Source organism: Protomyctophum bolini, assembly GCF_963924005.1.
Source record: "Protomyctophum bolini genome assembly, chromosome: 13".
Classification (NCBI taxonomy): domain Eukaryota; kingdom Metazoa; phylum Chordata; class Actinopteri; order Myctophiformes; family Myctophidae; genus Protomyctophum; species Protomyctophum bolini.
Genome location: NC_137874.1, coordinates 32,189,956 through 32,206,876, shown reverse-complemented (window position 1 = coordinate 32,206,876; position 16,921 = coordinate 32,189,956). Strand labels below are relative to the sequence as shown.

The 16,921-nt window shown below is 43.5% G+C and overlaps 1 protein-coding gene across 3 annotated transcripts in view; it reads left to right on the top strand.

Annotated features, from left to right (window-relative positions):
* sgcd (sarcoglycan, delta (dystrophin-associated glycoprotein)) overlaps nt 1–16,921 on the top strand; it is a 99,342-nt gene that overhangs the window by 23,964 nt on the left and 58,457 nt on the right. For 2 of the 3 annotated variants that reach the window (XR_013965174.1, XM_080780511.1), the window contains exon 2: nt 12,707–12,895. Coding sequence is in view for 2 of the 3 variants with exons in the window: in XM_080780511.1 (XP_080636637.1) it covers nt 12,707–12,895 (189 nt within the window). In the remaining variant the exon portion in view is untranslated. Of the gene's footprint in view, nt 1–1,221; nt 1,353–12,706; nt 12,896–16,921 lie in introns of those variants that run through there. The other variant, XM_080780512.1, reaches the window with a different exon arrangement.

Below are 16,921 nucleotides of genomic sequence, written 5' to 3'. Positions count from 1 at the left end.
CCACGGGAAACAACTCACTCTTTTAATTACAAGATTGTGTTTCACTTTAATTGAACTCATTGCAGGTTCTTTGACATTGACTATATATAATATCTGTCGCTGCAGGGGCTAACAGGTTTGTTTGCCTTTGTTTGCTTAATGATGTATAATTATATCAGACAAAGGCCATGAAAGATCAGCCAAAAGGTGTTATTTTCGTGTAATGAGACTACCGGTACTTTGCATTTAGGCAATTTTTTCTTATTCTTCCAATTTAAAAGAAATCAAGCATTTCTTCTCTCTCTCTGTCTCAGTGGAATTTTCCATTAGCTAGTTGTAATTTTTTAGTACAAAGTGGAGATTGGAGAGCTTTTAATTGTCACTCACTCATACAAGATTGTATGAGTTGTACAAGATTGTTGGTGTATAAAGTGTATATTCAGTGTTGCCATGCCGATGCCATCTTAATCCACGCAATGTTGGGGGTTGGTTTTCCTGCAAAAAAAGAACGCTTTCAAATTATTGCTGGTTGCATATTGCCACAACCCCCCCTCCCCAACCCCCATTAGTCCCTTCCTAACATTTGAGTTACATTTGGCGAAAGCCAAAATGGCCACGTGTTTCTACACGTGAACACCACCACACTATACTATATAATTAGTCACACACGTGCGGGAATCATTCGTTAGATTTGACCCCCAATCCAACCCATTGATGCTGAGTGCCAAGCAGGGACATTGGCATTGGGTCCCATTTTTATACACTCTTTGGTTTGACCCGGCCGGAGATCGAACTCCGACCTCCCAGCTTCAGGGCGGACACTCTAACCACAAGGCCACTGAGCTGGTATACTCCAGTGGCTGATGATGTCTACCGAGGGAAATGACGGACAAGAAGAAAATAGAATAAAATCTATAGTATTATTGTTGTATTATGTAAGCACAGGGCAAATATATACATTATGGTTCCTCTGTTTGCAAGGCGGTGATTGACACTTCACACCGGAGTGTGGACAACGCTGTCATTGTGGGAACAACAATGAATGCACATCATTGACATGCAGCTTTATCTCTCTGTATTTTCAGCGTGGGTCTGACATTCTCCGCACAGCATGGCATTCCAGCGTCTGCCCACACAGTCACACACACACACACACACACACTTACACACACACACACACACACACACACACACCTGTCACTGAGGGCACTGTCGATGTGTTGTGCATAGTGTGCTCTGCGATGGCATTAAACGTGCGTCCGTCGGTCACGGTGAGCGACAACATAAAGGAAAACATAAAGGCGTGGGTTCAAAACAACAGGGCCGATGGAACCAATTCCTTTTCGCCGGGAATTGTGTGGTGGAAAGAGAAGGTGAGTTAGTTGAAACGACGCGTCCGTTTTTGTTGTTTGTTAAAGGTGAAGCCAGCTCATCTTTATCTCGTAGCTTAAACCCATTCAGGGCGGGAACCCCTTTTGGGGTTTTAAGCATTATGTTATACTTGAAAATGTGGCGCAAATCTTTGAATATACTGTATATACAGTATATATTCTTTCAGAGCGAACATTTTAAACTCCAATCTTTGCTTCTTAGGGTCGCTGGAACAACATATTTTGAGCTTGGGGACTGAAGCCAAACTGTATTTTTATTTAAAGAAAAGTAAAATCCCTATATTCTGATAGTAATCATTGCTATAGTGTTTGTTCAGTAGCAGGGATCTCCCTGTCTCCTCACTTACATCTGAAATGCTTTGGGATATCAATTTTATATTAAGGAGAGAGAATCCATTCAGCAGCGTGGATTTTATAACATTCTAGTTCTGATTTGTCTTTATTAGTTCTGTCTGCTCCACTGTTTGTTTGTTTATTTTCATCACTTCCAATTTTTACTTGTTAATCCTGTAACCCTGTATGAGTTCTCACCCACGATTGGATCAAATTGGCATCCTGATCTGTACTGTACAGGCCAACTAGCTGCTTGCTAAAGACCTTACTGAACAGACACACTATACTGTAGCAAAGATCACCATGTGAATCTATTATTTAACACATTCACTGGCAGCCATTTCTTTCCCCCTCCAAACCGACCAGTGTTTTTCAGTGAAACCCTTATTTTGAACAGAAGTGGAATAATAATCTGTTGCCCAGACCCCCACTTTGAGAACCACTGCTTTAAGACAGTTTCTAAACTAAATAAGAGGCATGCAAAAAAAAGCCATGAGTCATCCTTTACTTACATTGCCATAATAAGAAACAAAGTAGGACTAGACAGATGGAGCATTTTGCCTTGAGACTCAACCAAGCGTTGGAGCATTCATTCATTTCAGAGGAACACTCTCTCTCCTCAAGTCTTTTTTTTCTTCAGCCTCCGCTCCTCCACATTAACCCATTTAGACCTGAGGACGATTCTACAAAATGTCTTGACATCATCATGACAGTTTTCTGGAGAAAAAAAAACATGTTTCTATGTCAATGGTGCTAAAACTATTTCAGGTCAAGGACTCCAAAATTGCATGTAATTGGCCACCGATCCCCATCTGAAAATATGTTGTTCCAAGGAACCTCCAGAAGCAAATATTTGAGTTGTAGATCTGCTATTTTTCAATAGCTAAAGTATAACATAATGCTTAAAACAGCAAAAGGGGCTCCCGTCCAGAATAGGTTAAGGCCCGCTGATGAATTCACTTTGGTTTGCTTTAGTCTTGGTTTGACTTATGAATCGTGGGCAGAATGTGCTCGGTCAGACTTGAGGGAAAAGTCAACGCTCCGGTTGAGTTGTTCACTTCGAGATCTCATCAGAGGTGGAGAGAGGAGTCACATGAACTAGTTGTTCACTTTGAGCTCTCATCAGAGGTGGGGGAGAGGAATCACATGAACTAGTTGTTTACTTTGAGGTCTCATCAGAGGTGGAGAGAGGAGTCACATGAACTAGTTGTTCACTTTGAGCTCTCATCAGAGGTGGGGGAGAGGAATCACATGAACTAGTTGTTTACTTTGAGGTCTCATCAGAGGTGGAGAGAGGAGTCACATGAACTAGCTGTTTACTTTGAGGTATCATCAGAGGTGGAGAGAGGAATCACATGAACTAGTTGTTCACTTTGAGCTCTCATCAGAGGTGGGAGAGAGGAATCACATTAACTAGTTGTTCACTTTGAGCTCTCATCAGAGGTGGGGAGAGGAGTCACATGAACTAGTTGTTCACTTTGAGGTCTCATCAGAGGTGGGGAGAGGAATCACGCAACTACTGTAGTTGTTCACTTTGAGCTCTCATCAGAGGTGGGGAGAGGAATCACACAACTAGTTGTTCACTTTGAGGTCTCATCAGAGGTGGGGAGAGGAGTCACACAACTGCACAGCCTTGCACTATATGCTCATATGATCAGCTGTTAAACATGAAAAGACAATACAACGGTCTGGAACATTGCAGTACTTTGCTGTACGTTTAACCCCTTAAAATTAAAGGGATATAGTTCAGATATACATGTTTAATGTTTGTTTAAAACGGATGCGGGGCGGCTCGCCGGAACTGGGCCACCCCCCTGGCCGTGTTTCTGGGGGTCTGGATGTTCCTGGATGTACCCCCCTAGGGGGGTCTACCGTTTCGGACGCGGGGCGGCTCGGCGGGACCGGGCTGGCACCCTGGCCGCGCTCCTGTGGGTATGGAACTTCTGGGGAACCCCTGTGGAGTTGCACCACTCACTTCACACAGGTGTGATTTTTTTTTAGCTTACGCAAGGCATATTCTTTGTGTAGTTTTTTCTCATTTTGGTTCAGGTCCATTGGCCACGCAAAGTGAGAACACAAAACACCACTAACTATACCCACTGCCACTTTGAATTACCAGGCTCCATAAAGCAGCATATGTTATGCTATTGTAAATCAGAGGGAGGCGTCTAAAACACTCCCTTGAAGAAAGAAACATTTGGACAGCGTGAGCTGTATTTATCTTGTATCTGACAAACTGAACGCACGCCTACAGATTCAACATGTTCATTTGTGTTTTATCTTCTGAAATGTGTGTGTGTGTGTGTGTGTGTGTGTGTGTGTGTGTGTGTGTGTGTGTGTGTGTGTGTGTGTGTGTGTGTGTGTTGGCAGCATGTGGCATTCTGGATATATGCGATGTCTAGTCTTTAGCCATCTGCTCTGTTGCTGATGACGTGTGTGTATTTGCGTCAGATGGCTTTGGGCATTTTTCTAATGCTTTAAAAGGGACACCTCTGTCGCCGCAGTCCGGAGGGAACCTTGTATGTCCAAAGCAGTAACTTTTCATACACCCCATTGGACAAATAACACAACATAATAATAACATTTTAATTCTAGTTATTTGCTGAAATAAACAATATATCAATGTTGGGATATTAACCTGTGGGCTGCATTAAGTGATGATGGGGGCCGCATGTGGCCCCCGGGCCAGTTGCCCATATATGGTGTAAGTGATATTCCAAAAAACAAAAAAATAAATAGTTAAAAAGTTAAAGTTCTATATTCTGACTGAGCAAGACAGGTTGGTGCAGGTCTTGGTTTCCTCCGCCATCTGTGTATATGAATGTGTTGTGAATGGGGGAATGTTAATGCACAATCTATGTAAAGCGTTTTGGGATAAACATGCTATATGATTTATGAATACACCATTTGCCATTTGTACTTGTTCTCGGGCTCAGCTGCGACACGTTGTTAGTTTGTATATCGGCTATTTTCAGCATGCAACCCACTAGTCCAATCAGGCATTACAACACCATCACGGCCTGCCAAAATATATACTTCTGTTGCCGACTAATATGACTGACTTACAATTTACAGAATTATTTTCAAAAGACCATGACAAAAGTAAATAAATATTTCCCGTCAAAATCAACACATTTTCAAACCATGTCCAGAAACTCTTGACTAGTCCAGAGCTGAACTTATGGACTCAAGAGTTTTGTACAAATACTTGGTAATTTGTAAATGCAAATACATTATGCTGTGACATAGTACTGTACACTGATCATCCTTCACCCTTATGTTCAATGTGTTATTTCTGTGGACCTGTGGCTTAAAGTTGCTATTTTAAGTGATGGCACTTGGCCAAAAAAACAAATACAAGACCAAAGGACAAGTGGCCCTGCCTTTACAAGTATGAAATGTCAGACCTGATTAACATACTCCACCCTACAGATCGATCAGAAAATAACCTTAGTTACAATAAGTTCCGGATCGCAGCTTTTTAACCCGGATTGTGTATTTATACGTGCTAAAAAAAGAAAAAAAATGCTGTGGCAGGTCCCAAGTGAAAAAAGAAAGGGAAAAAGAAAAACATGGGCTGTTCTAATCACTGAGTGAAAATAATGATTTTTTTGCTCCGGCCAAGTGGCCAGGCATCTCTCCATTAGTTATTTTATGGACAGCATCTGCTTCTGTTAGCCTCGGGGAGGCTGGCACGCGCGCCCTATAGCTGGCGTCAACACACACGCCTTCACTGGCATCAACACACACGCCTTCACTGGCACTCGCCACTGCTGTAATTACTATGTACATTTAACCCAGTACTTCAGGACCATTTCAAGGTTCTTTTGCTTTACTCGAGTATTGTTTTTTTCTGTGTGTTTCGTACTTATACTCCACTACATCCTCCTACAGGCCTGTCACAATTATTGAATAATTGCCTAAATTCCATTTTTTTAGATAATCTTTTAGATAATCGCAATTAATTTTGCATAGTCGTCAATCATTTCCATCTTGGAAAAATGTGCATGCATTGGTCGGTCGGCCGGTATCTCTCTCTCTCTCTCTCTCTCTCTCTCTTACTCTCGCTCTCTCCCTCCCCCAAGCGACAGTTGCTGGTGCAGAAAACAGAACAATTCTTCTCTGCTGTTGTACAAGCTGTTTATATAGTTCCAAACCACATGTTCCACTGGTGAACACGACAGACTGCTGAACACAACACGCTTTCAGTCTTGAGCTTTTGTATTCATAAAGTGGGGGGTGCAGTGTCTGAATGTTACCAAGTACATTTTCTTTTCGTTTTTGAGCGGTGCACGACATCTCCAACGAAGGGGGCTTTGTGTGTGTGTGTGTGTGTGTGTGTGTGTACAGTACATTAAAGCTGAACTGTATCGTTTCTCTTCTACCACCAGATTTGAACCTGGTTTCAGTGCTGTCTTTATTTTGATTCCTAATGCCATTGAGCTAATAAATATGGTAAGGCCGGCCTGCTTGCTCAGGGGATAAACTGAATGTTGACCTTCAGGTCAAACGTTGTGCCAGATCCTGTGTCTGTCTATACTGTAGGTGAGACGTGACCTTTGACACGATGTAAATGTCTCAGTGGAAGAGCAGGGAGACACAATACAACCACCCTGATTGTATACGTTATATTGCATTATACTCTAGTCTACCATACAGATTAGACCAAACTACAGGTGTGCAATGTGTGATTCAGCCACCTATGAGATCTCCTTTTTTAATTTGAGCAAGAATCGTGCAACACTATAGTTGGCTGTCCAATTCATTTTAGTTGGGCTACTTTAAGAGAGATTTAAGTCAAGCACTGTGATGACTTTTTAAAGCAACTACTACTAAAGTTCAGCAACTACAGACTGTAAAGAATTAAAAAAGAATTATGGAAAAACTGAGAATTGCGTGAGAATTATGATCTCAATTCTTCTGGAGATAAATCGAGATTCACATTTGAATCGTGCAGCACTATAGTGTGCATATGCGTGCGTGCCTGCGTCTGTGCGTCCATGTGCACATCTCTGTCTCTCTCCTCTCTTGCTTTCTCCCTCTTAATATTTTTCTTATCTATGTCTCTCTCCTTCCTCAGCTTGTCTCATGCTCTTGCTCTTTGCTAATTATCTCTATCCTTCCTGTGGTCCCTTCTTTCCATCCCATCCTCCGTCCTCTCATCATCCTCCGTCCTCCATCTCTCTATCTCTGTCTCTCTCTCTCTCTATGTCTCTATCTCTCCTCTCTGTCTCTCTCTCTGTCTCTCTCTCTCTCTCTCTCTCTCTCTCTCTCTCTCTCTCTCTCTCTCTCTCTCTCTCTCTCTCTCTCTCTCTCTCTCTCTCTCTCTCAATTCCTGGAAGTGCAAGTGTAACAGGACATCTTTGTGCTGCATAAAATATATGCCTTCTCCGTCTCCAACTGTGTTTCCTCATTATTCACCCGCTGCATGTTTGCTTCATTTCCTTTACCTGCACCGAATCAAAATAAAGTGCAATTGGAAGCGAAGTGAAACCCCCGTTGTTGGTCGAAGTATAGAATGCGGTTCTTTGATGCGCATTAGGATTCGAATGAGGCTTCACACCTGCCAAACGAAGCGCACTTTCCGACAATGTGCAGCAGGATTTGTTAAAGCTTTCTGGTGTGAATGTGACGTTAGTCGCAATAACCTGTTAAATACGTGTCATTGGCTAGATATTCATAAAATACACGCACAGTCGCACACACTTTACCTGTTTCACTTTAGGATTTTTTCAAAAATAGCAGAGAGCCTGTAGATTGGCTATTTTCTTAAATTATGACAAAGTAGCACTTCCCCCTTCGGGAGAAATAAAAGACAAGATGGAAATACAGAGATATGAGGTTTCTCTCCAATTGCAACAGTTCACTAACTCAGCCCTGATTGTCATTACTCCCGTTAACTGAAACATTGTAAAGATCAGTCTCTCATGGCTCCCTGCCCTCCCAAAACAGATGAAGTCCGCCCGGAAACCCAATGAGATTCGCTCTGCTTTTTTTTCTGCTGACTGGGTGTTTTCTTCACCCAGTGGCTTTTGGGTGGCTCTTTGCTCTGGCGCACTGTCTTCTGTCATCTGTTTTAGTTAGCCGTGTGTGTGTGTGTGTGTGTGTTTGTGTGTGTGTGTGTGTGTCCTTGTAGTGCTGTAGGTGAGGTCTGGTAACTTTGACGATGGAGAGGGCCACTATATTTCCACACTCACTCCCGAGGGCCCATAGCAAAAAATAGCTGATCTACAAGCTCAAAACGTGTCGCACTGCGACGCATTTTGAGCTTGTAGATATAGATTTTTGCTATATTTGAATTGAAATGCTGAATCATTTTTTGCTATTTAAAAAAAAAATTGAATCCTGAAGAGGAAAACGAGGTTTTTTATTTATTTCAAATGCATTTTGTTATAGTTATGTTAACTTTATGAACTAAATACAAATGAATTGCACATATAAAAAAGACAATAACCTTTTAGTACTAGTAATTAGCTGAAATAAACAATATATCAATATTCGGATATTAACCTTTGGGCCGCATTAAGCTCCGATTCATACTCCTATTTTACCGCTGTTTCGGCGCTGTAGTGCCGAAATGATTTCGGCTCGTCAGAAATCTTCAGTAGCACCGAAGAGACGACTTTAGGACGGTACCCGCACCCCCCCCCCCCCCCCCCCCCGAACCTCAAATGACGTCACATTGTAGGCTCTACAGAGCCGAACCGACTTTTATTCGGCTCTAAAATAGGAGTATGAATCGGCCCTAAGTGATGGTGGGGGCCCCTGCCATGCATAGTCCTCCATGGCACTGTTGGAGGTGCGACAAAGAAAGCAGGAAGACCATCCTTCTGTATTAAATAATACAGTTGGGACTAGGGTCAGGTTGGGGTTTAAGCATTGGGCATTTGTAGATTTTAGGGTTCTAACGGATCCATGCTCGTGGAGCAAGTGTCATGCACTGAAAATAGCCCATCTACAACCTCACACAACTGTGATTAAAATGTGGATTAATAACTAGTGATCGACCAATATGGTTTTTGGCCGATATTTCCGATTAGTGGAGAATCAAAAAGCCCGATAGCCGATATTATGACCGATATTAATTTAAGTAAAAAAAGTTTTTTTACAGTAACATAAATTCTAACACAATAATTCCTTTAAATGCATTGGAGAACATTTATTGCTTATAAAAAGTTAGTGCAAGAAGCACCAACAGTAACAACCCCCCCCCCCCCCCCCCCCCCCATCAAATGCAGCTTTAATTTAATTAAAGTGCAAACATGTAGCCTACTGTAGCAGAATATAGAACATAGTGATGTATGAAGTGCAGGCACAGGCTTAAAATTCTATAGCAATACAAGACAATAGCCTTGTATGTCTCAAAACACTGGCCTACCGTTAAATTATTGTCAACTAAATAAATATAATATATAATTAGAAATTAAGACAAATATTGACAATGCTACTGATTGGTTCATTCTTCATTGGCTTGCAGTTAGTTATTGCACATAGCCAAAATGCAATAATAATAATAATAATAATAGGCTGGTCAGGATGGGGGAAAAAAGTTGTCCTTAGAAAACATTCAGTTGGCTCGCATGCATGCACGCACACACACACACACACACACGCGCACACAGCATGTGGGCGCGCGCGCACACACACACACACACACACACACACACACACAATCAAAGAACCGTTTACATCTGCTGTAAGTTTGCAGCGTTAGCATAGGAGCTAGCGTTGGCTAATGTAGGTCTACCACTGTTACACCTTCTGTCCCTCTCAGTGTGGATTTTATTTTTGTTAATGCAAGATGAAAACAACAATGCTTATGGTTACAAGGTTAGTATTACTCCTTCTAGCCCTGGTCCTCTCTCTTTTTACTCCGTGTGTGTGGAACTGGGAGGGAGGGAGGAGCACAGGCAGAGCGTGCTGTGCTCTGTGTGTGTCTACTCCTCCGTGTTATAGACACGCAGCTAAGCTATATACATCTCCTTACAACCGTACTCTTTTCAATGAGAGTGGAGTGGTTGTTGTACTTTTTTGCGCATTTATGACAAAATATAATAATCGATTCGATTATTAACTTTTACCACCGATACCGATATAAATAAAAAACATGAATATCGAAGCCTATTCTATTAATAACAGTGGTTAAAATGGTCGTCCGGAAGTTTTCATGTCCTCACGTCCTCAAGTATAGTAGTACACAAACATGTATATACAGTATGTGTGCCTGCGTGTGCGTTGGGTTGAAAACAACATTTCTGGCCTGGGCCGACTTAGCGATCCAGGCACCTTGGCTGGTAACAAACTTTGCTGTGTGTCTCCCCCCCCATCTCTCTCCCCGTTTCCTGTCGACTTACTGTCTATCAATAAAGGCAAAAACTCCCCAAAAATAAATTTTCTAACACAATTATATTTGCATCCTAAAACATGGCTGTCCACACAGAGTGGAGTAATGCCAACGTATGCGTGCATGCATGCGCTGTGTGTGTGCACGTACGTCTGGGGTCGGAAAGAAGAGATTGGCCGTGGCAGCCAGCCAGAGAGAGAGAGAGAGAGAGAGAGAGAGAGAGAGAGACTGAGAGCGTCAAGCAGGCTGGACAGCAACCAGCATGTTTCTCACACAGTTATGTGAAGCATTATGAGTGACCGCCTGCGGTGAACAATGCCCCTCCGGTCAGCGCGCACGCGGCAGGACAATTACAATGTCCTTTAACACATTTAGTACCGGAACTGCATCAAAATAAAGGCGCTGCTTGCGCCGGAGTAATCGCCAGAGTAGTGATCGCTTCCATTTTGAAAGCCATGAACCGGAAATACTTTCTTAAAAAATTTGACTGACAAAGTGCCATCACAATCTCCGATCATCTTAATATATTTATATACGCTACAAAAAGAGTTCATATTTTGCGGGAGAGACGGATGAGGAGCAGAAACGCAGCGCCAGCATATCGATCCATTCATCACCACGGAGAGCGCCCTGGATGAGGAGATACGAGTCATTCTTTCCGCCGCGCTAACATGGGAGTCAATGACAAGCTAATAGTTTCACAGAGCGTTAGCATACGGCAAGCGAAAAGCGAAATGCCAAAAAAAAAGAAGTAATTATTCTGAATATTATTATCTCGCCCCGCGTCGTTTGGACGTCGCTAGGACGTCCACAGACGTCTAAGGCACCTCTCGGTTCCAATCCTTATGACGTTTCAGGACGTATTATGTACAAAATGTGTTAATGGACACTATCGGCACATCAGCAGGGAACGAGGGGGGCGTAATGGACTTACACAGCCCGTATACGCTAATCAATCAGTTTGATGGCTCGCCGTAAAGCCGCTCGCTCATCCTGGCAGAAGGGAATGGGCCACTCACACACTTAAGACACGTGCGCACGCACACACACACACACAAACACACACAGGTGTGCACGCATGCACGCACGCACACAGCGGCTACTGGAATGTTGATATCTTTATTAGTGTCGATAAAATCTCGTCTATAGAATCCTGTCCGTTTAACTCGGGGGGTACAAATTGAACCTTACGGGTTCCATTTGTACACTGAGTTATTGAGAACTTTACTGAGCACTCTTGTTCTGTTCTCTCTATTGTTTATTTTAATATTAAATCTGCTATTCCCGTTGCGTATACATTCTTTCACGTGTTCTTTCACTTACGTATACTTAAAACCTTACAAGTGCATTTCACCCAAAGTTACAGGTATTGTGTGTGTGTGTGTGTGTGTGTACGTGCGTGCATGCGCACGTTTAGCTAATGCTTGTCGATGCTCGTTAATGCATCAAGGAAAGAAATTATGTTTCTGCAAATAGGTCTTCTACATCTATTCTAAGTTCAATTTGTAACAATCGCCCCTTTACTCATGCAAGGCAAAAATCACTAAGGACAAATTAAGCGGGATCGTGTAGGGTTATGTTCAGAATTATTTATAGAGAGTTAGCCAGACCTGAATGACAGAATCCACAGTACAGTACAATTCGTTAGTAACGCCTCTCCCTGTCTCTTTCCCTATTAAACAAAATAAACAAGCATACAAACTTAAACCCACAAACAATAATTAGCTTCTCAAACCCCCCCAAAGTCAGCAAATAATAATGTCCGCGTCCCCCTCAAGATGAGGCGCGCGCACGCGAGCGTCTATATAACATTGTCCCAAACTTCCGACGCAACACAAAGTTCCTCTTCTCCAAAAAACGATCCAAGATAAATAAGAAAGTGTTCGGGGTACCCCTATATTTGTAATCCAATCCACAGAACAACCTCGGAACGGTCTCACCGGTAGCAGTAGTAGTAGCCCTGATAGCCTCCACTCGCCGGCTAGTTATCCTCCGTTCCAACTCCGATCCCCCTCGGCAGCGGCACCCGTGATGCCCAGTCCGCTGGGCTCGACTGTTCTTTACAACGACAATGGCTGCAGATAAGCTTATTTACACCTTAAATCGCGGTCGTACTGTAAACGCTATCTGGCGCCTCTCCTCCTCTGTGCAGGCCTGCACTCTGTTTGTTGTGAGATCTCACGTCCCCCTGCGTCACTCCCTCTATTCATAACCTTGGGTGGTGACAATCAACCAATCAAAGACAGCTGTCACTCACCCCTGTACAAGGCCCATTACCATACTTGAGAAACAGAAGATAATATTTAAATACTCAGCATCACATGTTACCTTTCTTCACATAAATAATAACATGCATTTGGCGCAAATAAAGCAGAAAAACAATGAAATGTGCTTTGTCACAAATTCATTTAAAAAAAACAATCTTCCTGGCACGTGCCACACGCATTGTGGCCCTCGACTTGTTACCCTTCACATAATTTGACCCTTGGGGGAACGGTTGCGAACACGAAACGCGTGTTGACATGTGTTTATGTTTCAGAACATGAATTGTGTGTTGTCCTATATGTGTGTGTGTGTGTGTGTTTCAAATGACCTCGGAAACACAATTACACCAGGAACGGTTGCTGACATGAACTGTGTTGTCCTGTGTGTGTTTCAGATGACCCAGGAACAGTGCTCTCATAGGAACAATGTCCTGCAGAGTTCAGAGAAAGCTCACGTGTACAAGGTGGGGATCTACGGCTGGAGGAAGCGCTGCCTCTACTTCTTCGTTCTCCTGCTGATGATCCTCATCCTGGTCAACCTGGCCCTCACCATATGGATCCTCAAGGTCATGAACTTCACCATAGTAAGTCTCCTGCTGCCTTCCTTAATTCCCCCCCGCTCGCGCGCGCGCGTGTGTGCGTGCGTGCGTGCGTGCGTGCGTGCGTGCGTGCGTGCGTGCGTGCGTGCGTGCGTGCGTGCGTGCGTGCGTGCGTGCGTGCGTGCGTGCGTGCGTGCGTGCGTGCGTGCGTGCGTGCGTGCGTGCGTGCGTGCGTGTGTGTGTGTGTGTGTGTGTGTGTGTGTGTGTGTGTGTGTGTGTGTGTGTGTGTGTGTGTGTGTGTGTGTGTGTGTGTGTGTGTGTGTGTGTGTGTCCAAATGGAACCTGTTTGTACACTCTCAGAGTATGAGGATACACATAGTACTGGGGATTTTGCAGTGTAGAGACTGTGAAAACAAACGCTGGATATCGCTGACTTCTAGGGAATATAAAGTTCCGAAAACGACTCTAACAAAGTATCTTGCTTTGCTCTTAAACACGTTGCTCGTGTTTGTGGGAGCGGGCTTTCAGCCTGGCTCCCATGCACAGCCATTCTTCTCCATCAGGCTTTCAACAGATGATAGATAACAAGGGATTTTCTCTGCATGCCGCTTGGCTACGAAACAAGGACGTTGATATACCACCACCGAGTGTTTTACAGAATCTACACAACCAGGGTCAAGGTCATGCAAGAGCATGATGGGAGAAGCAGTCCCATTGTTCTGCTTAAGTAAAAGCAAGCCACACAAAAAATACTCTGTTACTAGTCAAACTTTGGCTTGAGTAAAAGTACAGAAGTATAGTGGCATCAAAATAGCAAATGTACCAAAAGTAAAAGTTAAAAAAAATGTGTCATCTTCCAGAATATTACAGATCTACAGTACAAGCTCACGACAAACGTGAGCATTTGTTTCATAGAGTTGAAGAGGTATGTTTTGTAATAATAATACAATAGTTTTGCAAAAGTACTGTACAATATTTGTATATAATAGTATAGTATAGTATAGTATAGTATATAGTATAGTATAGTATAGTATAGTATAGTATAGTATAGTATAGTATAGTATAGTATTGTATTCATGTTTTTTGAGTGGAAGGAGTCAGTAATGTACATGGGTAGCCATTGTTGTTTTTACGCTGCTTGTAGCTGTAATAAGGAAGGTCAGGGAAAAGTGACCGAATCTTCTCAGCAAGATGTTTCTCTGGGCAGTTTGCCACCCAACGTCTTTGTCTCTTTTTTATCACATTGTGCTCGTGTTCCTATTCAAGTGCGTGTTTTAGTCGGGTCAGTCAGGCTGGCTCAGAGATGCAGGTTCGCAGGCCTTTATTTGCGTTTGGCTACAGCGACGTCTGTTCATTCACGGTCACAAGGTCCATCTGCTCGTTTGTTAACCGTCTTTATCCCATTTTGGGTCGGGAACCCCTTTTGGTGTTTTAAACATTATGTTATGCTTCATCTATTGAAAAATAGCAGATCTACAAGCTCATACGTGCTTGTAGGTCTGCTATTTTCGAAAAATCGTAAAAATGTGGCGCAAATCTTTGAATATATATTCTTTCAGAGCCAACGTTTTTAACTAATACCTTTGCTTCTGAGGGGTTCCTGGAACAACATATTTTCAGATGGGGGTTGGTGCTGGCCAATTACATATCATTGTTGGGGTTCTTGACATGAAATATTGAGCACCACTGATACAGAAACATCTTTCAGAAAACTGTCAGAATTTAGAAGATATTTTTATTTATTTCGACGTCAGGCCTAAATGGGTTATACACTGACTCAGCCTGTCGTCGACCATCTGCCCGTTGGCTGTTTGAACACAAAGCATCCGTACAGTGATTTGATTTGAGCCAATAAGCATGCCCGTCCGAGATGGACTAAACACAGCCAGACATCAACGCTTCTGGGGCGTGTTCAAGAGGGGGGGGTGGGGGGGGTATCCTGTCGTCGTCGTCCCCCCCCCCCCCCATTCTGAGTCCCCGTAGGACGTGTTTATTTTAGCATGACTGAAGAACCAAAGGGACAGAAGTATAGCATGTGCTCAAATTAATATTTAGAAAGTGTTTCAGATGTCAAACATTTCTGTGATGATGGAATGATGATGATGGTCATGGAAGGGGAACCTGATGAAAGCTTCTGATGGGCAAAGATAATCAACGGTCACAATGACCTCTCAGTCATGTTAGTGGATGAGGTCGTCGTATTGCTGTGTGAACCAGTCAGAAACGTCATACTGTAACTCCATATTTGAACTGAAGGAGGTGTAAGTGAATATTATTTGGTTAGAATGAAAAGGAAAAAAATAAAATAATAATAATACCACTACTAGCGATGTTTCAGTTTAAATAGTTTGTTCCCTCAGCAGCATACACAAGCCTCCCAATTGATGTAAAAAAACAACAACTAAAAACAAACTTTATTTGTGCAAGTTTAGCATGAATAAACACAACTTTTTCCTCTTAGGTCTGCCTTTTTGTGTGTGTGTTTATAATGCAGCAATCTGTTCCTAACATTTTGTTCAGATATTAAAACAGACAGAGATGAATGCTCCAGTGGATGTCTTGGCCCTCCAGGCAGCTTCTTAAACAAAGCAGTGATGACAACAGCACAGAGCAAGTTAGAGGCAGTCGAACAGAAGGATGGCCAAGATTACATATAGCACTGCATGGTGGAAGAAGTTGAAGTGAAGTTAAAGTAGCACTAGCACAGTGTGCAAACATACACTGTATTAGTTCTGCTGGATAGGCCTGTCACAGCTATTAAATAATTGTCTAATCGCAATTATCTCGGGGAGTCTGGGGCAAGGCCGAGTGTGGGAGGGGGTCAAGTCTGGTTCAAGGCCGAGTGTGGGAGGGGGTCAAGTCTGGTTCAAGGCCGAGTGTGGGAGGGGGTCAAGTCTGGTTCAAGGCCGAGTGTGGGAGGGGGTCAAGTCTGGTTCAAGGCCGAGTGTGGGAGGGGGTCAAGTCTGGTTCAAGGCCGAGTGTAGGAGGGGGTCAAGTCTGGTTCAAGGCCGAGTGTGGGAGGGGGTCAAGTCGGGTTCAAGGCCGAGTGTGGGAGGAGGTTGAGTCCAGGTCAAGGCCGAGTGTGGGAGGGGGTCAGGTCCTAGTCGAGAGCGAGACCGACGGGAGGCGAGACGGACTTGAGGCCGAGACCTTTCTTTTTTTTCTCATTTGATGGGTACAGAAAACACTGCGAGAGCAGGCAGGCGCGTCAGGTGCACTCCGTTACTTAATATGACAGCTGTCTATAAGCATCAAGACAGCTCTCTTATAATGTTAATGTGAATGGGCTCCTCGTAATATGCATATCATACAGTTATTTCATTGCATTGTAGTGACTCGTGACTCGAAGAGTCCCGAGTCCCTTCGGACTGAGTCAAGTCCAAGTCAAATTAACGGTGAGACAGAGTAAATGAAAATGTGCACTCGAGACGAGTCAAGGACTCGAGTACTATACAAAACTACTTGGAATATAGGGAAGTATAGTCACTATGCAGAATGCCTATTTAGGTAATAATACAATGTAATGTCATATTTCTGAACAGGTCATACAATGACTTTATAGGGCATGGAGCTGTGTCCACGCACACTCGTCTCTCTCTCTCTCTCTCTCTCTCTCTCTCTCTCTCTCTCTCTCTCTCTCTCTCTCTCTCTCTCTCGCTCTCTCGCTCTCTCGCTCTCTCGCTCTCTCGCTCTCTCTCTCTCTCGCTCTCTCGCTCTCTCTCTCTCTCTCTCTCGCTCTCTCTCTCTCTCTCTCTCTCTCTCTCTGTCTCTGTGCTTCTCCTGAGTCCCGGCCTGTGACTATCGTATATCCTCATAGTGTGCGTGAGTCATAAATCATACACACAGACACGTAGAGTGCAGCACGGCAGCATTCATCTGACTTAGTGTGATCGTTCCACTGTGCAGAGAGCAACGACGCGCACCTGGTGAAGAGAGCCATCAACGAGGTGTGTGCAGCCTAGTGAACCTACTCACTGCCTCGGGCCCTTCAGTATATGAGACCCAACCCCCCTCTCGACCCCAGGACGTCCTACTACAGTATACCATCCTATAGTGGGCATCCTGATGAAT